Below are 25,657 nucleotides of genomic sequence, written 5' to 3'. Positions count from 1 at the left end.
CCTTTAAATAAATTTAAGTAAAAAAAAAATAAGAACCACATTTGAGAAAAATAATATGTAAATAATAATATAGAGGTCTATGCAAATGGCAAAAAATCAGGAAAGGCTGGAGAAAGTCCAAGCTGGAGAAACACTGATTTGATCAGTGGAGAGGGCAGTCAGCGGTCTTTGTTCAGAGTCACAGGAAGAAGGGGATGAGGCTAGACAGACTCAGGGCTCCTGACTTCCAGGTTAATGCTCCTTGTACCATTCTGGGTCTCCTTTACCAGGGAGCCCGCCCTGATCTGCTACCTGGCACTCAGGTTCCTGCCTTCAGTAAAGCCTCTGGGTTCTTGAGTCCTCTGGTTCCTACCTCAAGGCCCAATGCACAGCAGGGCTCCCCATGGGCATCTCCCAGACAAGAAAATGGTCCCAAGGGGAGGGACTTGCTCCAGGCTATCTGAGGGGAGAAGGACCAGGTTCCTAACACCTACCAGACATAGAGATGATGACCCCAGGCCCCTAAAGGACCCCAGGAGCCGCTCTTCATACCCACCCTCACCCTAGAGCCTCTCCACCCTGAGAAGAGCCTGGTAGCAATCACTGGTCCCATTTGCAGGAGAGCAGACTAGAGAGGCCTGGGCCTTGTCCAGGGTCTCACACCATGGGGGGCGCTGAGCCAGGGCTGGCGCTAAGGCCCCACAGCCCCTCAGCCACACCCCACCAGCTGAGCTCCAGCCTTGGGCTGAGGATTGGGAGCCCCGGGAGGGAGGTGGTTACCTTGTTTCCTGAAAACCCTACGAACTCGAGCAGCCGCAGGATCCTGGTAGGAAGCATGGACAGCGTCTGAAGAGAGAGGCAGGCGAACTCATGATGGGTGGGGGCCACCCCTCCCAAATGCAGATCTCCACAGTCCTGGGGGTGATCCCTGAGGTGCAGGCCCATCTCTGGAATGCCCATGAGGCTGCCCCCACCTCCCACTGATGGAGAGAGGCACTACAGCATGACAATAAGGAAAAGACTGCGTCTCGATCCTAACCTCACCACTCCCAGCTCGGTCACCTCTCTCTGCCTCAGTTTCCTCATCTGTAAAATGGAAATAAAAATAGCCCCTACCAGACGGATCACATTAATACATGTGAGGCACGTAACAGAGGTTGCACCTAGCAGTTAGCTATTGTTACTACACTTAATCTCTGCTTTATACCAGGATCTCCGTCATTGCATTGAATCTTGGAACAGTCTTGCAAAGAAGGGATTTACTGCTATGTCTGACAGAGGGAGAAACAGAGGCATAAGGTAAGTGACAGAATATGCCCAGGGCTCCACAGATCAGAAGTGGAGCGACTTTTGAGCCCAAGACAGTCCAGCTACAACCTGCTAAAGTATCTGATGCACTCTGCAGCTTGTATTTCTCAGCACTTGGGCCAGAATCACTGCTCCCATCTTACAAATGAGGAATCTGAAACCCAGAGAGGGGCAGGGATCCCCATCTGAACAGGCTTTGCCTATAGGGGAGGAGCCACCACCCATCACACACACTTTGGGGTAAGTCCCTGGCCACCCAGGGCCAGGAGTCCGAATCATCCAAGAGCAGCTCCTCCTCCCAGGAGCAGGCACACCTCTTCTGATCCTCCCTGACTCAGCTCACGCTGTTCCCTCTGCCTAGAATGCTCTTTCTGCCTGAAAAACTTCCCTTACCTGTGGATCCTTCAAGTTCCAGCTCAAATACTCCCTGCTCCCCAGAACCTTCCCCAACTCCTGCAGAAAGAAGTTCTGGCTTTCTGTTCCCCGTGGGTCACCAGTTGTTTCCAGGCCTGTCTCCTTCCCAGCCACTGGTCAATGTCTAACCACCAGCTTTCTGGGGAGGAAAAGGCCCTGATGTCTTGTGTTTGTCAATTTCTGATGCTATAAATATTGTTGCCATAGTTGATTTCAAGCTTCAACTTGCCGCAGGAAGAAACGTACAGAAGGAACCATGGAGCCATGGCCAGCCCCCACTCCCACCCCAGCTATGAGTTACCTCCAGGATGGCAGTGTATCTGCTTCATCACTGGGGCCCAGGACAGTAGGCCGGCAGAGACCCAGTGTAGCCAGTGATGTGCAGGGGAGATTCATCTTGAACCCAGATGCTGGACACGGGGAGGTACGCCCACTCACCAGGTTGAAGGCGCCCACGCCGAGCTTCACCCCTCCTTCAAAGTGCCTGTGGTTCTCCCCCTTGCAGTACTGTGATGACTGCACGAGGCTGTCCAGCTCCCTGTGGAGGGAGGCAAAGCCTGTTTCAGCCACAGCTGGGGGGCGGGGTCCCCTTCCAGCTGGGGCCAAGTGGCCTCTACTTCTTACTGACCTCAGAACTCCCTGGTGGTAGATGTGTAACTGTCTGGCAATCCAGACAGCCGATATTCGAGGAACCTCTAGCCCCATCTCCCACCATAATGACACACCCTTTGCTCTTGAATTTCAGCTCTGTCAGCTCTCGCACACCCGCCTCATCCGACCTCTAGGCATTGGCTTGTGCTCTGCATTCTGTCTAGAACAGCTCCTCAACCTCAGTACTACTGATAAGTTTAGGCTGGATAACTGGATAATTCTTTGTTCAGACTGGGGGTGGGGAGGGAGGCTGTCCTGCACATCTTAGGAAGTTTAGCAGCATTCCTGACCTCCACGCACTAGCTGTCAGGAGTGCTCCCCCAGTATGACAAGCAAAATGCTTCTGGACATTGCCAAATGTCTCATCGGGGGGAAACTGGCCCTAGATGAGGAACACTGGGCTAACTCCAACAGCACCTCCTTAAGGAAGTCTTCCTGGAATTTCTTGGTCGGAATCCAACCCTCTTCCTTCTGGTCACCCATAGCTCTGAGCACATACATATGCCAGTCCGCCTGGGGCAGGACAGGGAAAATAAAGAGGTACGTGCCTCCTCCGCAGGCCATGAGCATCTCAAGAGCATTCACTCAGCAAACACTGACTGAGCTTCTCTGGACGGCAGGGCACAAAGCTGTCAAGCTACTATCTTTACAACTCTCCCCTCTCAGGGACGGACGCCCATCAAGTCACTGAGAGGAAGAGGGGGAACCCTGGAGCCTGACCTCATTTGAGGTGCTGGGAAGGTTTCCTCAAGGGGCTGACATCTGAGCTGAAACCTGAGGAACGAGGAGCTAGCCTGCACAGAGTGTTCCTGGCAGAGAGAACAGCATGTCCAAAGGCCCTGAGGTAGGAATGAGCTGGCCTGTTTGAAAAACTGAGGGAAGGCCCAAATGTCTGATGCAGAGGGGGACAGGAGATGTGGTTACAAGAACAAACGGAGCTCCCAGGAGTGACTCGGCAAAGACCTAGGACTTTATTCTAAGAGCAAGACAGGTCTTGGGAGTTGGCAGGGAGTGACCTGACAAGGTTTGTGCTTTGAAAACATCATTCTGGCAGCAGGTAGGGAGACTGGAGGGTCCAGAACACACGTCTGGTTTCATTGAGCAATTCCAGCAGAGACCACACAAAGGAGCATGGTATCCATATACTGCATGGCGTGTTATACCCCAGCAATACCTTGAAATCAACCTCACAGTGTCTCCACAGGAAAACTCTCACATTAAGTGGGCAAAGTAATGGCAACAGTCTCGAGTCAATTCAAGTCCACTTTTAATGGAAAAGGAGTTTCAATGCCAAACTGGGGGCAGGAGGGAGGGTTAATTACTTTCAGAGCTTTCCTGGTCTGGGAATTACAGACAAGGACCGCAGGGCCATGTTGGACAGAAGTGCTCTGGATTAAGTCTTCATTCTTTGCTCCATAAACACGGCCCTATGTGTGGCCCAGTGCTGAGCCAGCATGGAAATAACCTACCTGGCCCTCGAGGAGCTCCCAGTCTCGGGAGGGGGTGTGTGTATATAAGCACCATTTCTACATATTGGTGGGTTCAAGGAAGGCTTCATGGGGAAAGTGGCATTTGGATGGGGCCTTAACATCTATTGCTGTCCTCAAAATTATTGTTCCTGCATCTTTCTCCTACCTCAACCAGACCGAGCTGCTTGTGCAGAATATGTCTTACTTTTCCCTAGTTCAGAGTTAGGCACAAAGACAGCACTTGGGGGGACCAAATGAACAGATACACCCAGAAAACCAGGGGAATAATATTCCAGAAAACTGAGGTCCTGAGGTTGCAGAAATGTGGGGTCACACAGCATTCTAGGTCTCCTGCCTCCAGCCAGCACTCTCTACCTCCCACAATGCAGCTTGAGGGGCACAGGATAGTAGATGCTGTGCTCTGCTGTGCCCCTCAACCCCACGTCCACCCCCACCCAGGCCAGTCCCACTCACTTGTAGGTCTGGTAGCTGTTTCGAACTTTGATGCCGCCCTTGATGAAGCTCACCATGTTCTCGTCCTGCAGGAGGGAGACTTGCTAAGAGCCAGGCCTGGGTGGTTAGCCACAGGCTTGAGAGGATCATCAAGGCTCCAGATCCTTCCTGGCTCTCCCTGGGCCTTGCTTTATGAGGGGCCCTGCATGGGTAAGGGTCCGAGGTCAGCTAAACTAGACCTCCCCACTCTACCCTGGGGGCTTAAGACGAGGGTCTTGCTTGCCAAACAAGCCTTCCAAAATGCCCAGGGCTGGACCACAACCTCCTTTACCAGGCTCACATGTACATGAGCTATGTGCTTGGAGAAAGGCCTGGAGGAGATGCTCCCACCAGTTAACCATGTCTCCTCCAGGTAGAGGAATTGCGGGGAAGGAAGGGAGACTTTCAGTTTTGGATTGGGTTTTGTTTTTTTTTGTTTGTTTGTTTTTTTTACAACAAGCAGGTATTTATCACATTTGTAATTTCAAGCACGTGGGGACTTTTCTGGCTGTCCAGCGATTAAGACTCCACACTTTCACTGCAGGGGGCATGAGTTTGATGCCTGGCTGGGGAACTAAGATCCCACATGCCACGTGACGCAGGAAAAAAAAAAAAGAAGCACCAATACCTACAGCCCACCTGGCTGTTCCACTCCCAGGTATACACCCGACAAAAACAGACGTATTTCAAGAAGACTCATAGCACCACTGTTCACAGTAGCCAAGGACCGAAACAACCCAGATGTCCTTTAGCCGGAGAATGGATAAACAAACTGGCATGTTCACAGCAGGGAGTATTAAACACAGCCTTGTGTGATTGGGTAAAAAAAGCAAGTCCCACACAGTCTGAGGCCTTAAGAAACTCAAAGGCAACCAAAACATAGCAATTTGGTGTTCAGACATGAATAGGAAGCTGAGAAACCATTTTTTTTAAAAAATAGGGTGGGGATGATACACACAAAACTCCAAGTAATGGTCTCCCCCGGGGGGAAGGGAGGAAGGAGGCAAGGAGGCTTGCCAGCAGGGTTCTGTTCTCTGATTGGGTGGGGGTGGGGTTCATGGGTGTTTATTTATTATATATAATAATAGAGTATACAAACAAAGGAAATAAAAGGCCATTCATGGTGATCCTGATGAAGAACTAAGATTAATCAAATTCTAATCATCTGAGGTCCAGAAGATAGAAATATCACTAACAAAAATAAAGAACACCCCAACAATAAAATTTATATGTGCCTCTCCCATCCCAATACACCCCTATTTACATGATGATTGCCTGCAGGAGATGTGGGTTCGATCCCTGGACACAACTGAAGAGACTGAATATATATGCACATATATTTATAACTATAATCCAGGCTTTTTGGTAAAACCAAAGGGTCTCACAATTTCCTCTATAGTGAAGAGCACAGGCTCTGAGTCAGCCAGAAGGCCTGTGCTTAGTCACGTCCAACTCTTTGTGACCCCATGAACTGTAGCCCACCAGGCTTCTCTGTCCCTGTGATTCTCCAGGCAAGAATACTAGAGCGACTGCCATTTCCTACTCTAGGCTGAGTCAGCCAGATCTGGTTTAAACCCCAACTCTGCCATTTGTTAGCCATATGACCCTGAGAAGGTGGGTCCTTCCCCCTAATTCTCCCCTTCACAGGCCTGAGGTGATGGTTAAATAAAATATGCAAATGTAGGCAGAAACAAACATGCAATGCGTATAAGGTATGTAAAAACGACAACCCTGCAGTGTATACAAAGTATGGTGTGCTGCAGGTGCTACAAGTTCTTGAATGAATCATGTTTGATTCATTCTGACTTGTCTGTTGAATGAATCAAATGTGAAGCAGGCTTTGTGACAATGTCTGTCACTCCTGTGACACAAAAACAGCAGGAAACCAGCAGTCACGAGGTGGACGTTCATCCTGTCAGTGGGTGGGAACACGTGTGCCCCTTGTGCAGAGGGAAAGCCCGTCACCTCTGCCACTGAGCCTGCCCAGGGCCAGGAGTGCTGGGGTGACTGTGCCTTGGTCCTTGTGTCAACCACAGGTCATGGCTTCTCTAGATCCTTCAGGCTAAGATGTGGTGCTCCACCCTCTGAAACCCCCAGGCTGCTTGTACAGGCAGTGGGTTCCTACCTGCAGGAAGGTCAGGGCCGCTCTCTGCAGCAGGCACTCTGCGTAGCAGACCTCAGCGTGGATTTCCTCTGCGGGGAGAAAACCAAAGCCCTGCGGCCTCCTGGGACTCTTGGCAGGAGACTTGGGTCACCTCCTCATCTCATTTCCCAAAAGGCAAAGGGAGCCTGAGTCAGCACCTGCCCACTGCCTCCGGAGTCCCATCACCAGGTTCCTTCACACATGGCCCTCAACACTGTCCCAGTTAGCTTACATTCCCCACGCCTGCATCCCCCTAGAAGTCAGCGCGGGGCCCTGGGCCTTGTTCTCCTGCCCTCCAGGCATCGCTGTAGGTGCTGTGCACCAACACTCCTAGGGCACTGGGATGAACGGATGAAACCAGGGAAGCCACGGGCTGTGGGAGCAAGGAAGGAGAACTGACACAGCCAGAGGAGCCAGGAGAGACTTCCAGGAGAAGGATATCTGAGTTGAAAATGGGATGGAAGCATGAGGCAGGAAGAGCTTTCTTGGCAGAGGCCAAGGAAAGTCAAACAACTCAGATGCTTGGGGACAGCTGAGCCACAGAAGGTTGAAATGGGGTGAAGCGGGGAGAGACTGAGGGGACAAGGAAAATGAGGGGCAGAAGTCTGGCTGAAAGGGCCTTACACACTGATGGAGACTGACAGATTTGGTCCTGTGGGCAGCATGGAGCCATGGCAAGTTTGAAGGAGAGAGACACCATCGAGGGCAATGTTTTGTGCTGGAACCATCGAGGGCTCTCGAGGTGGGGATGGCCATTTGCCCCCCACCCCCACTAAAGGTTCCCCAAGTGCTTATGGTTGGCTGCTGTTGCCTCTAGGACTGCCTCTAGGACTGCGGTCACGGCACAAAGATGCAATGTGGCTCTGGCAGCCCAGACCTCTGCTACTGCCCCCAGCTGTTTCATCACAGGGTGTCAGGCTCTAAAACCACAGTCCCCTCTGGGGCACCTGAGATCACTATGGTCTTTAAACCACGAAACCTAACTGCACACACAGCCCTAAGTCCACCCTAGCCTGGGAGCAAAGTGACAGCTCCTTTGACAGCATTTTCTTTCCTCAATTTGCAGGCCTCAGCAGGTAATGCTGTAAGGTAACTGAGTCTTACCTGCTCCCCACCCACCCCCACACATGAGACCAGTCCTCAAAAGGCCCCAGGTCTGACCCATCAGTGTCTCAGTGCCTGGGCCAGGGCTCAGCCCCCTGGGTGACAATGAGGAGGATAACTGCCCCTTCCTGCCCCTTCCCGGGCCTGGAACCAGGCGACCTGGCATCAGCGGGCTGAAAGGACACCCCAGATGCCACACCTTCTGTGAACTGGTCCATAGTGGGGCGGTGCACCAGGCTACTGAAGGAATCTGTTACAGAGGACTTCTTCCTGTGCCTGCAGAGAAAAACAGGGCCTCATATCATTCAGGGAGGTGAGCAGGGTGCCCAGGTACCTCCAACAGCATCCCATGCCCCTCCCAGAGGACTCCACACACTTAGCTCCTGGAAACTCCCCCAAATCAAGGCTTTTTCATGCCCTTGTCCCTGCTGCTGCCTCTGCATGGAGCCCCCTCCCCTGCCCCCTCTAACCTGACCTGTCCCTGGTCACCCCACAGGACCCAGCTCTGATGTCACCTCCTCCAGGAAGCCTTTCCTGCTCCTCAGGCTGGACCCCACGACCCTATGAGCTGCCCTGCATCATGCTGAGCTGTCACTGTCTGTGCCTGCGTCTCCCTGATCAGGCCGTTCAGGCATCAGAGGGGCCAGGGTCTGATGATTATCTGGCCGAACAGAGCCCAGGCCAGGGACTGGCCTAGGCCAGGCTGGAGTGTGTCCCAGTGAATGATGACTCTACCTGTGCACAAACACTGAGGGTCTGTTTATTCATGCATTCAAGCAGTTAATGTGCACTGAACACCAACTATGCAGTTCCCACAACAATTCTATCATCACACCCATTTTACAGATGAAGAAAGTTGAGTCCACAGAGGGACTTGCCCAAAGTCAGAGAATTATTACATGACCACAGCCAGGATTCATCTCCTCCCAATCCATTCTGGCCCAGGAAGCTCTCAGTGACCAGCTCAGACAAAGTGGCTCCTGAGGCAGTGCCAACAGGGACAGCTTTGAGCACTTGGGGACACACTTTTGAGCCAAAAGGAGCAGGCCTGATAGTGGCATTTTAGGCACTGTGATAGGCCAAAGTGACAAATGGATGCTTCACAACCCCTCATCCCTGCCTGCCCCATGGACCTGACCTCTGACAGAGCGACTGCGCCTCCTTCATCATGTTGCCAGCAAGTAGGATGTCCTGGGGGTCAAAGGTCATCATAGCCTGCATCTCCAGGATTGTGGCATAAGTCAGCGAGTGGTACATGCTTTCCTTGGTTCTGCCAGAAAGAAGGGACATAAAAGCATCAACCCCTAGAACTTCAAGATAGCTGACCCCATATCATCATTCACCATCCTCTCCCCCATTGTGCATGGGGGGAACACAGGTCTAGAGAGCAGAATGGACTCGCCCAACAACTGACCCTTCCACTGCTACTCAGGCAGCCTCGGATCCCAGCTCCTCTTCTTCCTGCTTCGTGGCCCTAAGTGACTCTCCAAATCTGAGCTTCAGTTTCGCATTCATTCTATACAGATGGCAGCAGCAGCATGCTGACCTGAGGCGCTACTTCCCTGCACCAGGGCCATCTTTCGCCTTCTCCCCTACCCATCACAGGCCAAGCCCAAGTCCTGTCTGCAGGGTCTCCTTTATCCTCAAACCCCACCCCAGGCTTACCCATCTTTGTGCCTGGACTGCCCTGGCCTTGTTACCTCCTGCCTCTCCCCACCCCGTCACCTGACCACATCACTTTCTGCTTGAGCCCACCTGGGGTTTTTCCACCTCCCATGAGATAACTGGGAGTTGAGGCCCTGCCCACCCCTCCAGCCCAGTTCTCCTATTACTTCTGCTCCTGCCTCAATATCTGCCCACATTCAAGTCTACCCACACTAAACCATACACGCTTACCTCAGGAAAATTCCATCCTTTCCCTCCTGCAGGCCTTTATCCTTGCTGTTCCCACAGCATTAAATGCCCATTCTCTACCCTACACCCCCTGATTCATCTGTAAAGGTGCTCGAATGCCTCAAGAGCCACTGGGGCCCCTGCTCCAGGGAGCATGCGTTTATGCTGGAGGTACGGGCCACGCTGAGCTTACATCAGCAGACACTCAGCTCTCTCCCAGACGGTGGGCATCTCAAGGTCAGAGCTGTGTGGTTTCATCTCTGTCTTAGCACCAATATGACAGTGCAAGCTGGGCTCAGGAAGCCTCCCCCTCCTCTCTCCCTGCTCCTCCACGGCCCCAGACCTCTCATCTAAAGGGTGTTGGAGGGAGATGGACGGCATTTAGTCTAACACATACAGAGAGCAACAGGCAAGGAAGGATGGGACCCAGTCCCTCTCTGTACCTGGGGAAGTCACAACACATCTGGGCCTTGATTTATGGTTCTGCAAAATAGGGACAATAAAGCTGCTCCACCAGAGTCCCCATGGGACTGGCTAGGGATTACCCTCGCCCGGCACACCGCAGACGCTGCAGCAGTCTTCACTCCCTTCCCTACACTCCCTTGTTAATTATTTTCCAAACTCCTCAGTGCCAGGCTTCTGCTGGGAACTTCACAGGAGACAGAGATGACTAAGGTTTATAGGCTGTTTATAGACTGTTATAGATTATACGACTTCACACATTTTCCTGCCTTTCTCATTCATAAAACACCTCTGTAAATTAAGTTGCTTTTCTACTTCTGGGTGATTCTCAGGTGATATTATCCTCAGAAGTCAAAGGTTTATGAAAAGAACCAGTCCTAGTAGATGTCAGGACACCTCCCAGGTCTTTGCTAGAACTGCTTGTTGGAGGGCAGTGGCTTGTGGAAAGGAAGTCGCAGCCTGTCGTGGGGACAGAACTCAAGCTTCAGAATATCTCAGACACAGGCACTAGTTACCAGCTGTGTGATCCTGGTGAGTTCTGTAGGCATCTCTGAGCCTCAGGTTTCTCCTCTGTAAAATGGACACAATAATTCTCTCCCAGGAGTTTTGGGTATCCAGGCTGGGGCCACAATGCTGATACTCAAGAAATATGAGTCTAAGTCCCTCTGGGTCCTGCCAGGGTCAAGGGTCATTGCCCTGCATAAAAACTTTCTCCTTTAGGAAGGGTTTCCCTGGCAGCACAAAGACCCACATCCCAGGTAACTCCCTTCCTCAGCCTCTCTAACTCTCATCCTCCTTACCCTCAAGTCCCAGGCCCAGGACTCAGCTCCACTTGCCCAGCCCAGTAGGAAGGACCCTGCCTGGGAAGCTGGCAAGCAAAGTAGAATTTCAAGTCTGTACTCTGGACTGGGATTCAGGGCACAGAGGTACAACACGGCCCCCCAAGACCTCAGGCACCCCAAGTTTAGTTTGCATTCCACAAAGTTCTTATCTATGCCTATGGTGACTGGACCGCTGTAAGCAATGATCCCCTTCCCTGTGAGCTAGACCCAGCTCTAGGACACAATGCCCACGGGGTCTCTGCCAGGCCTAGACCAGCTGTCGAGAGAAGGAGAGCATTGAAGATCCATAGGAAGAGCCGTATGTTGGGGTCGGGGACTCCTCGGCCACCTGGAGGTCCACTAAGCCCGGTGGCCTCCAGCCCTTCCCTCCTCCTGCCAGTAGCCATGACTCGGGCCCTTGTCATCTTTGTCCTCACCATCAGGCTGACTCTGATCCCACCCCTACTGCTCTTTCTGGGGACCTGCCTGCAGTCCCAGTCTAAACCCTGACTTCCAGAGGACCTCTCTGGGTGAGGCTGTTCTAGGCTGGAAAGCAGACAGACCCCCCCCCCACCTCCAAGCCACTCTCCTTCATCCTCATGGAAGCCCCCCAGCGCCTCTCAGACCCACCTTGCTGCACTCCTCTCCAGCTCACTCACCTCCAGGGGGGCAGCTGTATCCCCAGCCCACCTTCCATCACTCAGCCCTCATCCTTCTGGGACCTACTCCAGCTCTCCCCACCCCTGCCAGGCTGAGTGTCTCTGTTCTTCAAACACACTAGGCCCTCGTTTTCTGCCTGGCCTTTGCACAGGCTGCTTCTCTGCCTGGAAATGCCCTCTCTATCCGGCTGACTCCTTCTCATCCAGCCTATCTCAGCTTAAATGTCACTTCCTCCAGGAAGACTTCCAGGGCTGGCTTCACGGGTATGCCATCTGTGCAGTCACGCAGGGGTCCAAGCTTGGTTTAATGCTCTGCTGTCATTGTTTTGAAATCCTTAATAATTTTTGAACAAAGGATTCTACATTTTCATGTTGCAGTTCACCCTGGAAGTTAAGGGGCTGGGCCTAAAGCCTTCCTGACTGGCCCCTTCCCATGTGAGTTGGGGTCCTCGTACAGCTCTCAGCACCACCCTTTACTGTTTTTCAGTGGCTCCCTGAGGAGCGCTGAGGACAGCCCATACCCTGTTCAGTCCTGCAGCCCCAGCACCCCACATGTTGCCACGCACACGAGGTTACTCATGAGGTGCTGCCAAGTGAAATGGTCACGGGTGCCCAACTGCTGCATCCCATGGGTCACACCCTGACCTCATCATCAACCCACAGAACAGCTCTGCTTCTGGAGTCCTGCATGACACACCCACCCTCCCAACCACAGGCTCCCCACCTCTGCGCTCGCTCTCTTCACTCCCACTGCCTGATCCTCCAGCCCGTCCTGTCTTCCTGACCCCTCAAGCTTCCTCATGTCACCCACTCTCTTGTCAAAACCCTCACTGCTGAGCCTTCCAGCCCCCTGCAGAACTGGCTAGGAGCCTGGGCCCAGAAAACAAGAAACCACCTACTCTCTCCACAGCGCTGCCACCGAGCAAGAAGAGAGGGAGCCGCCACCACACAGACAGGTACATCCTCAGCTGGATCACCAACCTCAGCCCATCACACTGCTCATCAACTTTTCCTCAATCCCTGTCACCCCCTACTCTCAGCAAGGGACTTGGCTTCCTCTCTCAAAGGAATCCTAGGGGACTCCTCTGGTGGTCCAGGGGTTAGGAATCTGCCTTACAATGCAGGGGATATGAGTTCAATCCCTGGCGGGTGACCACAATGCCAGGGAGCAACTAAGTCTGGGTGCTGCAACTGCTGAAGCTCCTGCACCACAACTAGAGAGTTCTCAAGCTGTGACAAAAGATCCCATGTGCCGCAACTAAGATCCGATGTAAACATTCAAGAAAAGGAATTCCAGGACAGTGCACACCACCCTGTCCCCAACACGCACACCCCTATTCTACCTCCTTCCCTCCCACCTGGAAGAGGAGGCAGGCATGAGGCCTCTGTGCCAGATACACTCCTCCACCTGCTTGAGATCCAAGATGGCCCAGGAGTCAGAGTGTGGCTTGTGGAGCTGAGCGGGGCTGGATTTCAATCATGGTTCTGCTAGTTATCAGCCATGACCAATTTTTTCATCAAATGAGTGGAGTAGTGACCATGTTCCAGAGACAGTGCAGGGGCAGACATGGAGCGAAGTAAAATAAGCTAGAAGCTACTCAAAGACGTGACAAAGGGAAAGCAAAAACTGGGAGTAGGGGTGGAAGTGGGAAGCCTGGTGAGCCCAGTTACTCCCCGAGGGCAAAGTACGGATAACAGTAAATGAGACACATGTGTACAACAGGAACGGTGAATGAAGCTGACCCCCAGCATCTTTCACAGCTTCAGTGGCTACGCCTGGGCAGGGGAGGTCATGTTACAGCAAGAATTATTTTCTCTAGACCAGTGGTTCTTCACAGTGATAGAGAAAGATATCTCCTGTACCTCCCCACACTTCCCTTATGGAAACATTATTTGGTTGTCACAAGAAGGGGTGGCGTGTATGCTAATGACGAGCACTGTTTGGTGGAGGGGGAGGCTCTTAAGTGCAGAAAGAAAGAAAAGACCCGTTTTTAGAATGGGGCAGGTGCTGAGATAAATAGAGGCTACAGTGTTTCATGAATGAGGTAAAGGTGGCTTCACAGGAAGACTGTTCTCTCTGTGCTGCCTCTAGGGGCCTGAGTTCAGGACTCCCTAGGAAAGTACCCTCCTGAGGTGAGAGCAGGTGAGGCAGCCCCTCAAGGAGGAGGGGGCTTCAAGAGGGAGGAGGGCTTTGGGGGGTGAAGTGGCAGAGAGGAGCTGCTTAGGGACAGGTAGTGACCAGGAGGGAAGGGGAGCCAGGGCGCCTTCCAGAAGTACTGGAAGGTACTCAGTGATGGGGCAGGATGGAGCCTGGCCTGCCTCTGATGATGGCCACGCTCTTAAGCAGAACTGGTCCTGCCCCACCTCAAGCCAGATCCTCTCAGAGGGTGGGCTGAGGTGTGGGGGCACGTGGACCGCTGTACGACTCATGCCCACCAAGCCCTGGAACTGCCCCCTCAGAAATTGGGCCGCTGACCTCAGACAGGAGAGCGATGGGTCAGTCAGGTCTAGAGAAACTGAACAGGACTGGCTTGGGGAAAGCAGCAGCCCTACCCCAGCACTCGCTCTCCCAGGGAGCTGGCTGGGAGGGCGGTTCTGGGGGATCCAGCTGTGGCAGACGACCACCTAGAGCTGAAAAGAGGGGATTAGGCCAGCAGGCAGCAGACGCAATTAGACCCCACCCCGGCCCCATTTCAACCCCAGGACCCAGGCTGCCAGGGCTCTCTGCCCACGTAGAAGAAGGTGGTGGGGTACTAGGGCGGGCGCGGCGTTCTTTTCCTGAAATGCTAACATCTGGGGCCCACTCTCTGCTAGCTCATCCAAAAGCTGATCCCACCAATCACAAGGCTACTTGGGCCAGACCCTCCAATTGGATTTTGAGTGAACTTGCTCTTAAATATGACCAGACAGCCAGCCAGGGACCATGGGTGTTTCAGGAAAGCCCCTCCCCACCACGGGGAGAGGATTCTCCCCCTTAAAGAAAAAATAAACACTGAGAAAGCCAAGATTATGTAGGAAAAAAACAAAATATTTTTAAAAGAGATAATTATTCTGTGATAATAATAACAGCAATAAATACTCATTAGAATGCTTACTACATGCCAGGCCCCATCCTCAGGACACTCATATTTTAAATATAGATATAAAGAACACAGTGCACCCATAAACCAAGAATAAGATGTTTTAGGGAAAAAAGAACATTCAGAAAACATTGAGGAGTACTAGGGAATTAATCATATGATTACACACAAAAAAAGAAAAGTCAATGGACTTAATGATAAGGTTGAGGAACTCTCCCAAAAATCGGGGGGAAAAAAGATACAGAAATGCAGCGGGGAGGGCACAGATAAATAGCTCAGAAGAGGACTGGACCAGGAAGCCTAGCAGCTCATGTAAAGAAAGTCCAGGAAAGAGAAACAGAATGTGGAAGGATCATACGAGAGAATTTCCTAGAACTGAGTTTTCAAATAAAAAAATTCCAATTAAACAGACCTATACTCCAGCACATCATTGTGAAATTTCAGATTTGCAGGAATAAGAGAGAAGACCCTAAACATGTCTGGAGAAGGAAAAAAGATCCCATGCCACGAAAGAAGAATTAGGATTCTCCTGGCTACAGTACCTGCCAGGAAACAGGGCAGAAAACAATGCCTTCAAAATTCTGAGCAGAAAAGCTTATATTCATGCAACTCTCTCTTAGGAAATTTCTAGAGGATGTGCTCTAACCAAAGGAGGGAGGATATGGATGTGAGAGAAAAAGCCAGGCCAAGCAAACTGGGGAGAAGTAAAGGGGATTCCAGGAGCCAGCTGGAAGGTGGCCAGTAAACAGGCCTGTCCTCCAGGGGACAGGTTTCCAGAAAAAGGAGGGACTGAGAGGGTTTCCCTGATATATGTGAGTATGACTTCATGGATGGCTATAAAGAGCTGAGGATAAATATATAGCAAATTAGGCAAATGAAAAAAACAAGATACTTATTAATTCCAAAAAGAAAATATAATCTTACAAGGTAAGGCTTATCTCTGCAATGAACATAATTACATAGTTATAATAATGAAAACACTGATTACTAATTTAGCCAGATACTGTGATACAATGATAGGAGCAGGAGGAAGGAAGGGAGATGGGGCAGGGGTTTAAGAAAGCTAAGTTCTTGTCAACTATTTGTTGTTTAGCTGCTAAGTCATATCTGATTCTTTTGCAGCCCTGTGGACTGTAGCCCGCTAGGCTCCTCTGTCCATGGGATTTCCCAGACAAGAATACTGGAGTGGGTTGCCATTTCCTTCTCCAGGGGATCTTCCGGACCCAGGGATCGAACCCATGTCTCCTGCTTTCCAGAGGGGTTCTTTCCCACTGAGCCACCTGGGCAGCCCCTTGCAACCATTAGATGATATGTAAAAGTAAAAAGTAACAGGAGTGAATTTCATGGTATGTGAATTATATCTCAACTTAATTTCAGTTTTTAAAAAAAATTGAAAAAAGAGGTAAGTAAAGAAAGAGCAGTCCAAGTGTATTATTTAGAAATAAGGCAGTCAACACTAGAAGAAATGGCAAAACGACTGACTGTCATCATTGCCCTAAAGGCTTCAGTGAAAGCAATTCAAGTCTGTAATACTTTGGAGGAAAATAAATAAAAAGGGCTGTTTTAGAGCTGGATTTTGTGGGACCAAGAAATCAAAGTGGAAGAAGCCACAAGAACCTGAGGAGAAGGAAGTCACAGTGACCTTGAGGACGGCTTGGCTGTTCATGGCTGTGGAATGGGGATCCTGAGCCATTTTTATGGAATTCTCAGAGGTCAGAGTGACCCAGAAGACCGAAGGCATCTAGTTACACTGTAAGATTAAGTTACATTCTGGGTCTCCATTTAATACCCCCATCCCTACACTCATATATGTGCATGCGTGTGCGCACACACACACTCACACACACATATACACACCCTTCATCTCCAATCTGGGCTTAAGCCTCACCTGGGCTTGAGGTAGTTGAGTGCTTCTGAGAACTGGTTGGTGAGGAAGAGATCAAGGGCGGTCATGCACTGGTCCAGGGCCTCATGGAGGCTGCTCACAGGAGTCCTGGTGGGAGAGACACGAGCATGACCCGGAAGCTCTCAACAGAGCCTTGGTCGAAAGGTTCAACTGCCCTGGCTGGAACAGAGCCTCCCAGCACCCATTTGACCTCCCTGGTGATCCTTGGATGCGTCATGAGCTCCTCCAGGCTGCCCTCTCTGAACTAGGACAGAGGACAATCTGAACCTACCTCTGAGTATTCCTAAAGGTGGGAGAGGGGAGTGGAAGGAGAATGTCATCTGAGACCCAGTGGGGGGATTGGGAAGGGGATGAGGATAGGGTCTTGGGGGTTGGTGCAAGGAAGCCTCAGGAATAAATTTATCTTACCTTCCATGCCCCTTTTGACCCATTGGACTTTTCTGCCCCCACTTGGGGGGGCACAGCCCACCCACTAAGCTCCACTGCAGTCCTTTCTTCCTCCTCCTTCTCCAGGCCTTCTCCTGGCCTCTGGCCTGCACTTTAGAACCCCACAGGCACTGTCACAATGGGTTGGAATGGGCAGCCACCCTGTAAGAGCTGCCCAGGGGGCTTTACATTCAAGAGCCACCTTAGCCAATAGCATCTCCAGTATACCTGGCCTCCTTCCAGTCTTTACACCTCTTTTAAAAAACATTTATTTGTTTTTATTTGGCTGCACAGGTCTTATTTGCAGCATGAGGGATCTTTAGTCTTTGTTGTGGAGTTCGGGATCTTTGGTTGTGGCACGTAAACTCTTAGTTGTGCCATGTAGGATCTAGTTCCCTGACCAGGGGTTGAACCCCAGCCCCCTGCATTGGGAGCACAGAGTCTTAACCACTGGACTACCAGAAGTCCCCCTTATACCTCTTAATAGCTTTATAGCTCTTATCACTCTGTGACCTTTTTTTTTTTAACTTATTTTTGGGTTTATTATCTGTCTCCCTCCACTAAAATATAAGCTTCCTGAGGGCAGGCATCTTCATTTTGTTCACTACTGTATCACCAGTGTCTAGTATCTGGTACAAAATGGGCTTTTGATAAATATAGGTTGTCAGTGAATGAATGAATGAACAAATGAATGAATGAAGAGCCCTGGGTTCTGAGAGCAAATTCCTTAACTTTCTGACCCTGTTTCCCATCTAAAAGATGAGAGATGATCCCAAAAGTCCTGTCTGATTTCTTGTGAATGTTTCTTCTCCAGGGGCCTCTTTTACATAGAGAAGATTCCAAAAAGAGTCTTTGATGATCTTACTGCAAAAAGATCCTTAAAAGTTAAAGTTCCTTCTCCACCAGATAAAGTCCTACACCTATCTTAAGGCCCAGCTGTAAGGACTCTGTGATGCATCAGCAGAACCTCGCAGGCAAAATGAAGTATGTTTTTTGGTCAAAACTGTTTCTTCTCCCAAATCTGTTCTCCAGATTTCTCATCTCAATAAACAATACCCCTCTATCAAGTTTCCCAAGCCAGAAATATTAGTAGTCATCCTTGACACATCCTCCTGCTGGCCTCCGTCATCTGCTCCATCAGTAAGTCCTCTCAGTCCTATCTCCTGAAAATCTCTTAATCCACCTCCTTCTATACCCAGTGGCCTCCAGTCCAGGCCCCTACCATCTCTACCTAGGTCTGATGGGAGACTCCACCTTCTACTCCTGTCCATTCCTAACTCTTCTCTCTGTTACTTCATTTTATTCTGTGCTTCATTTCTCTTCATTCTCTTCTTAGCCATCTCTTTCACTCACTCTATTAGATTTAGAGTAATTTCTTTATATGTTTCATTTCACGAATTCTCTTTAAGTATGTCTCATCTGGAGAAGGCAATGGCACCCCACTCCAGTACTCTTGCCTGGAAAATCCCATGGGCGGAGGAGCCTGGTGGGCTGCAATCCATGGGGTCGCTAAGAGTCGGACACGACTGAGCAACTTCACTTTCACTTTTCACTTTCATGCATTGGAGAAGGAAGTGGCAACCCACTCCAGTGTTCTTGCCTGGAGAATCCCAAGGACGGGGGAGCCTGGTGGGCTGCCGTCTGTGGGGTTGCACAGAGTCGGACATGACTGAAGTGACTTAGCAGCATGTCTCATCTGCTGCTTATCCTGTCCACTGAGTTTTTTTAATTTCAATTATTTTATATTTCACCTTCATAAATTCTACTTGGTTCTTTTTCAAATCTGCTTGGTCATTTTTGGCAGTATTTTGTTCTCTGCTTATCGTTGCAAGTCCGTGTTTGATTTCTTTCCACATTTTAAATACAATTACAGTGTCTCATCACTCTAGGATCGTAGACTCTAATTCTGCTATTTCTTGCTTCTGGTATCTATTGTTCACAGCACCTGGTTTCCTTGTATGTTTCATAATTTTACCACAAGCTCCTATCTGACTGATCCCAAAGGGATTTTAAATGAGAACCCACTTCTTCAGAGAGCATTTTCATTCACTTCAGCCAAGTTCCCTGTGGTGCTACCACCCTAAGACCACTTACGTTACTTTTTTGGTTTAGCATTTTCAGGACCACAGAGGTAGTGTATATTCAAACCTGAAATTTGTGTGAGAGCTGACTGGTATGTATAATTTTCTAGGGAGCCCCTTGGTCCCCACCAGAACTGTTGTCTCCCTTTGTGGTGTGTGGGTATTTTTTTCCCAGTCAGTATCCTTACGTGCTGAAGACACCCTTGAGGGTGGCACATTCATGTAGTGGTGGGGTGGTAGGGAGGAGAAGCTCCAACTCCTCACACTGTTGGGCAGCCCCGAGTCCTTATTTCCCATTCCTTGTCGTTGTTGTTTAGTCACTACATCATGTCTGACTCTTTTGCCACCCTATGGACGGGAGCCCACCAGGCTCCTTTGTCCATGGGATTTCTCAGGCAAGAAAACTGTAGTGGGTTGCCATTTCCTTCTTCAGGGGATCTTCCTGACCCGGGATCAAACCTTCATTTCCTCATCTCCTGCACTGGCAAGTGGATTCTTTTACCACTGAGCTCCCAGGGAAGTCCATTCCTTCATGGACAAGAACTCAAGATGGACAAAACTCAAGATTCTAGGTTTCTGTAGCTTGTAAATACCACCAGGTTGCTGTGGCTTCATCTTATTTACCGGCCTGATTTCAGCTCCCTTGGCTTGAGGGATTCTTGGCTTGAGGGATTTGTTACTGCAGCAGACTCTCAGGAATGTATGTTAAAGGATGAATGTTGTAACTCATCCAGCATCTAGGTAGTTTTATTAAGGGATAATGTAATAGCCAAAGGTATCTTTTTAAAACCCAAATCTGACCATGTCATTTCCAGACTTGAAGGCCTTCACTGTCTTTACCCTTAGGATAAAGCCAAAAAGACCCCACTTCATGAGGTGGGGACAGTGTCTTCCTTTGCACCCAAGGCTTAGCCTAATGAGTAGGGTTCAGTCCATTCATCTCTGCTGGTGAATCAGTGAAAAGGCAATGAGTACCCATTGCCCCAGGCACTTAACTGCTGTCCTCTCCTTGAGCGTTCACAAAGCTTTGTGAAGTGGAATTATTATCCCACTTCAGAAGAGAAGACTAAGGCACAGAGAGAGGTGGCTTGGCCAAGGTCACATGCCTGAGCATGGGTTCTAACCCAAGTTTCTGCCTAAGCCAGTGCCCACCAGCTCAGCCCCAGGGAGTCAAGTCCATTGTCCTGGCTTCTGTCCATCTCTAAACAATTTCAGAAACAAGAGCCTACCTTCCCTTTCTGTGCACACCCCACTCCCACTCCCACCACCAGCTCTACCAGCATCAAGAGAGAGGTTCTGCTTCCTCAGTCTACCTGGAGAGAAAGATGCACAGACAGACAGACAACACAGAGGCACATATTCCCTTCTCTGGCAGCCTCAGCACCCCTTCCCCTTAACTGTGGTGAGGCGGGTCTGCGGTGACCTCTCCAGACCTGGGGCTAGGCCCTGGGGAAAAGAGACTGGACCCAGACCCGGGCCTGCCCTGAGGGCTACACGAGGCAGAGGCATTGACAACCAGAGTCATCAGGGCTGCGCTCAGGGGCATCACTGGGGGCTGACGAGACCAAGAAGTGAGGGTGGGGCAATCAAGGAAGTTTTCTGGGTACGATGGCCCTGAAGTGAGGACTAGATGGACAAGCAGTCCCAGAAGGGGAACAGAGTGTGAGCAAAGGGCTGGAGGCATGGCACCATAGTGAGGAGGGGGCGCCAACCACCACGGGGCAAGTATGGAAGACAAGCTTGGCAAGGCCTATAAGTGAAGGAGTGAGGTGGGGGCATCCCAGCTGGCTGGGAAGCTGAGGTGGGCTGGAGACATCAGCCCCACTGGACTTAATAATAGCACTAACAAATACCCATCACCGCCAGGAGAATATCACTTCAAGTTATCTAAATTGATGCCTGCATTATTTCACTCAATCCTCCTACCAGCTCTAGGAGCCAGAAGTTCTTATCTGCATGTGACAGATAAGGAAGTGAAGACAGTAAAAAGAGGAACCTGGTTTCCTGCTCCCAGGAACCTGGGAGAAGACAGAAATACTTTCTGCAAAAGCAATCTGCCAAACCTTTCCCTTCCCCTGGCTGTGACTGAGGTCCCCACTTCTCTGTAGGCTGTCTCCATGTCTTTAAGGCCTTCCTGCTCCAAGCTCCCTGCTAGGGCCCAGGCCAAAATATTCCTGGGCTCCCAAGTAGTGATGGTGGCCTCCTCTTCTGCGCTGCAGGTGGGGGTGGGTGGGCAGGGAAGTCGAGCTGGATAGTGTGGAGAATGACTAGTGACAACGAACACCAGGATCTTTAGCATAGTGGGAGGGGGCTTGAAGTCAAAGTGAGAAGAGAGCTGAAGGGTGGGAGGGGGTGTCAAGCCTGCAGCCATCCCACTCTCCCCTTCCTTCCTACCCCTCCACTTCAGTCTGCCTGGAAATCACTACCTTAGTGTGTGATGGGCAGAGCTGGGGCACCCTCGTACCTGCTGAAAACAGAAAACCCACCTACCCAGCCCTCAGTCAGGGTGAGGTGGGTGGGGCAGTGGAGGCAGGGCAAGGCGGTCACTCAGAGCAGAAAGGAGTCAGAGCTGGCCTCTACTTCCTGCTCCAGCATTCAGGGGGAACTCTGGCTCAGGGGAACCCATCTATGGGGGACCTGTCACTTTCACAATGACCTTTCTAAACTGCAAATATGACTGGGACTCTGCTTCCAGAGTCACCCTTAGCTGTGCATAAAGCCACGTGGCAGGGAGTGATGTGGTGTGGCCTAGGTGGTGTGGAGTTTTGAAATCAGACAACCCTGGACTATAGATGCAGCTTAGCAATCACTTGTTGGAAAAACTTGGGAAAGTTCTTTAACCTCTATGAGCCTCAGTTTCCTCATCAATAAAATGGGAATGACAGTATCTACCTCCCAGTGTTGCTGCTAAGAATGACTGAGACAGTGTAAAGGACAATAAAAAGTACTCATGAAATGTTAGCAACTTTTTTCCCTAAGATGTTTCCATCATTTCTTTTATAGAACAGCACCACTTTTATAATGAAACTAAGTAACTTTAAAGACTGAATGCACAGGTCCTGCTGCTGCTGCTAAGTCACTTCAGTCGTGTCCGACTCTGTGCGACCCCATAGACGGCAGCCCACCAGGCTCCACCATCCCTGGGATTCTCCAGGCAAGAACACTGGAGTGGGTTGCCGTTTCCTTCTCCAATGAATGAAAGTGAAAAGTGAAAGTGAAGTCGCTCAGTCGTGTCCGACACTTGGCTGCTACTCAGCAATTCCACTCCTACCTGGGAACCTGGAAGAACACTCATATATGTGTAAGACAATCATTTGAGAATATTGTTTGAATAACAAGATCCTGGGAACCATCTCAGGTTCAGGTGGACCTTCCTTCCACTTCAGGAAGGCTGGATAAATAAATAAATAACAGTCTCTACATTAGGTGGCATACCACAGGAAGGCAAATGCAGACCAGGGTTTCAAGGATCAAGAGACCTTGATCTCAGAAACCTGAAGCTGAATGAGTAAAAGCAAGTTGCAGAATTATTTATGCTGTATGACTCCATTTACAGAAAAAATTTAAAGAACTACATAATTTTTAGGCTTAAACATACTCAGTAAAAGAATAAAAACACAGAAAAATGATAAACCAAAATTCAGGATGGTGACTGTCTCTGTAGAGGGAAGGGTAGGGGTGGTCCACAGGGGCTTTGACCATCTTTGCCATGGTTTATTTCTTAAAAAGAATATGAAATAAATGGGGCACAATATTAACATCTGGAAAAGCTTGCTGGCAAGGGCAGAGAGTTCATTTTATTATTGGCTATATTGTTCCAAAGGTTGAAATTCTTTCATAATTTTTGAAGTGATGGAGATTTAAATGTTGGTTTGTTCACCACTGCCCCTCACACATGGAGCTGGGCTTTTGCCCCTGCTCTGCTCAGACCCCACCAGAATGCACTGACTGGGACTAGATGGGCCTTGAGGGCACGCAAATGGGCAGGTATGGTTTAGTAGGAAGATGACCTGCCAGTGCAGAAGGGCAAGCTCATTGCCCTGAAGGCCCAAGGAGGGGCCAGAGGAGCCTAGAGTTGTAGAGGGGACTCAGGCAGGGATGTGAGGGTGCAAGGAAGATGAATGAGGGTTCTAGTCTGGGGGTTCAGGATTCTTTGATAGGTGCCCTGCTCCACACCTGCCTTTTCTCCTAAAAATCATTTTTCTTGGCCCAGTGGGGGTGATGCTCAGGGCTGGGCAGGCAGACTTAACTAGCTTCCAGATTTACAGAGACCAGCCCAGAGAAGGCAGGGAGCAGCCAGCTCAGCCTCTCTGTATTTTCCAAAGGAGGGACCAGAAGTCTAGAGAGGATAAAGGACTTGGTCAAAGTCATACAAAACACTGCCTGACTTACCAGGCAACCCTTCCCCAGGACAGGGAGTCCCCCAGCCACCCAACTTCCAAGCCCTCAGTCTGGAACACACAAGGGCCCTGTGGAGGCCTGCAGCTGACAGGTGGCACCGGCCTTGTCCCCTCCCTATTCATGTGTTAGCCCTGAGGCCCTGCGCAAATACTGTCCTGTTGGCCAGGCTCCAGGCAGAATGGCACCCCTCCCAGCTCACCTGGGCCGGATCTCCACCCGACAACTTCCTAGCAGTTCAGGCTCCCAGCCCCTACCAGTGGGGCCCACGAATGGCAAAGAGCTGCTCACTGCTGGGGGGCAGTGTAGGGTCCCACAGGTTCCTCAACGGGGGGTGCGGTGGCAATGAACACAAATGCCACGTTGAAAGTGACAACGCCCACCTTTACTACCCCTGTTCCTGTTGTGCCCAGGGGGCCCGGCCGCTTCCTAGCTTAGCCTTTTAACTCCTTCAAATATCCCTGAAGATGAAGTAGTGCCTGGCATCCGACACTGCTAGTTTCAAATCCCAGGCCCACTTCTCACCTCCTGGGAGACCTAAGTCATCTAAGAGCTACTGGCTAAGGTCCCTCACCTGTAATGGAGGTGATGATGGTGGGCTCAGGTGTAAACGCCAGGCGGGAGGGAGAAAGCTCTGACGTGGCTGTGGCCACAGCTTCCGACAAAGTTGGGACCCCGAGGGGAGTGACCGGCCCAGGGTCCCCGGGGCCTCCACCTTCCTGGCTCAGTCCCCTTCCCGCTCCCCGGCTGCGGCGGTGGCGCCGGGAGGCAGGGGCTGAAAGCCGCAGTGCGGGCCGCTGGGGAGGCCGGGCCCGGCGCCGCCCCCGCCCCCCGCCCCCCGTCCCGACCAGGCCCGGCCAGCGCCCCCTCGGGCCGCCCCGCCGCGCACTTACCCCGCAGGTAGGGCGCCCGGGGCGCCGGCTGTGGTCATCGCCGAGTGGGGCGGGCAGCGTGCCCCCGCGGACGCCAGCCGCGGCCCAGGTGCTGCCGCCGGAACCCCGAGCGGGCGCTGTGCGGCCGAGCCGCGGACGCGGCGCCCGGGGAGGGGCGCGCCGGGGGCGGGGAAGGCGGCGGGGCCGGGCCGGGCCTCGGTCTGCCCACCCGCGCAGTGGGGCCAGGCCGCCGCCCGCCCGCGGCCGACCGCAGACGCGGGCTCTGCAGCGGGCGCGGGTGGGAGGGCTGCCTGGGGCCGGCGAAAGGCGCCCCCCACACCCCCCATCCCTGCTCTGACAGTGAGAGCCGGGGCGCCCAAGGTCTGCCCTGCCCATGCCCGAGAACCCTTTGCGCTCAGCCCCCGGGAGGGCGGGCTCACGCCTTCCTCACAGAGCCCCAGCAATCTGGGCCCAGAAAGTTCTCCTAGACCTGAGGTCCACCTCCCTGCCACTCTCCCATCCCCACAGCGCCCGCCTCTCAGCGCCCCTGACCTGAGCCCTTCATCATCCTACTGCATTGGTTGGGGGCAGTCATGCAGAGAAAGACCTGGATTTTAATCCCACCCATTTGCCCACAGCTTGGCTGTGCTTCTCTGTGCAGGAGACCAGAAGGCAGAAAATCATGCCATTTAGCACTCACTGCCAGCCAGCAGTTCGCACTTGCCTCCCCAAAGAATCCTCATAACTGCCATTTTACAGATGGGGAAACTGAAGCACAGAGTTCATGTGACTTGCTCAAGGTCACTCACCTAAAAAATGGCAAGTTGTGATTGGAACTCAACCCTCCTGACTCCACACACTCTTGTCTTCTTGGCCCCCTCTTCCCTGAATCCCCAGGGCCTATGTGGGGTCACCCATAACACTTCAGATGCCTACTGTGTGCCCAGCCCTCAGGTATATGTCTAGGACCAGAGTTAAGTTAAAGCCGACCAGGCCTCCTGGCAGAAGAGCCACTGGCCCATGAAGAGTTAACCAGCGGCCACCTCCAGGCTCCAGATGCTCTTGATCATGACTCATCAGAGCATGTGGCTGCCATTAGAGCTGTCCCTTCACAAAGGCAGGGGACAGAGGGAGGAGGGGCTCCAGCACCCCTGGATCTGCCCTGAGCTCCAGGATGTCAGAAAGGGAAATAGGAGGAGCCTGTAAAAGCAGCCATGTTAGAAAGAGGGCTTGGACTAGGTCCTAGAGGAGCCAGGCAGATTGGGCCCGGTGGCAGAGGGGAGAGGCTTTGGAGACAACTGTTTGAATCTAAGCAGGTTGCCTGGAAAGGTAGTGAGTTCTTATTCTGTCCATATGTGAGCAGAGGCCAGATGCTCAAAGCAAGGGACATCATACCTCTGGGATTCTGGCATAGGCATGGAAAAGCTATTTAACTACAAGGAGCAGACTATGATAACATCCACCATCATCTTTAGAAGTCTGGGTAAGGGAGAATGCTA

At 51.4% G+C, this 25,657-nt stretch overlaps 1 protein-coding gene across 4 annotated transcripts in view; it reads right to left on the bottom strand.

Annotated features, from left to right (window-relative positions):
• Positions 1-25,657, bottom strand: part of TTC39A (tetratricopeptide repeat domain 39A) — a 50,369-nt gene that overhangs the window by 15,898 nt on the left and 8,814 nt on the right. The window contains exons 1-8 of one of the 4 annotated variants that reach the window (XM_025288771.3): positions 24,180-24,335; positions 16,364-16,468; positions 8,699-8,830; positions 7,760-7,836; positions 6,439-6,506; positions 4,296-4,360; positions 2,140-2,239; positions 760-825 (exon numbers count right to left, since the gene is read on the bottom strand). In XM_025288771.3, coding sequence (XP_025144556.1) covers positions 760-825; positions 2,140-2,239; positions 4,296-4,360; positions 6,439-6,506; positions 7,760-7,836; positions 8,699-8,830; positions 16,364-16,468; positions 24,180-24,217 — 651 coding nt within the window. In that variant the 5' untranslated portion in view covers positions 24,218-24,335. Of the gene's footprint in view, positions 1-759; positions 826-2,139; positions 2,240-4,295; positions 4,361-6,438; positions 6,507-7,759; positions 7,837-8,698; positions 8,831-16,363; positions 16,469-24,179; positions 24,336-25,657 lie in introns of those variants that run through there. The other 3 variants (XM_025288770.3, XM_025288774.3, XM_025288773.3) reach the window with 3 other exon arrangements.

The sequence above is a fragment of the Bubalus bubalis genome, chromosome 6 (assembly GCF_019923935.1).
Source record: "Bubalus bubalis isolate 160015118507 breed Murrah chromosome 6, NDDB_SH_1, whole genome shotgun sequence".
In the NCBI taxonomy this organism is placed as follows: Eukaryota; Metazoa; Chordata; class Mammalia; order Artiodactyla; family Bovidae; genus Bubalus; species Bubalus bubalis.
The sequence above is the reverse complement of the archived record's forward strand: the minus strand, read 5'-3'. Positions and strand labels throughout refer to the sequence as shown.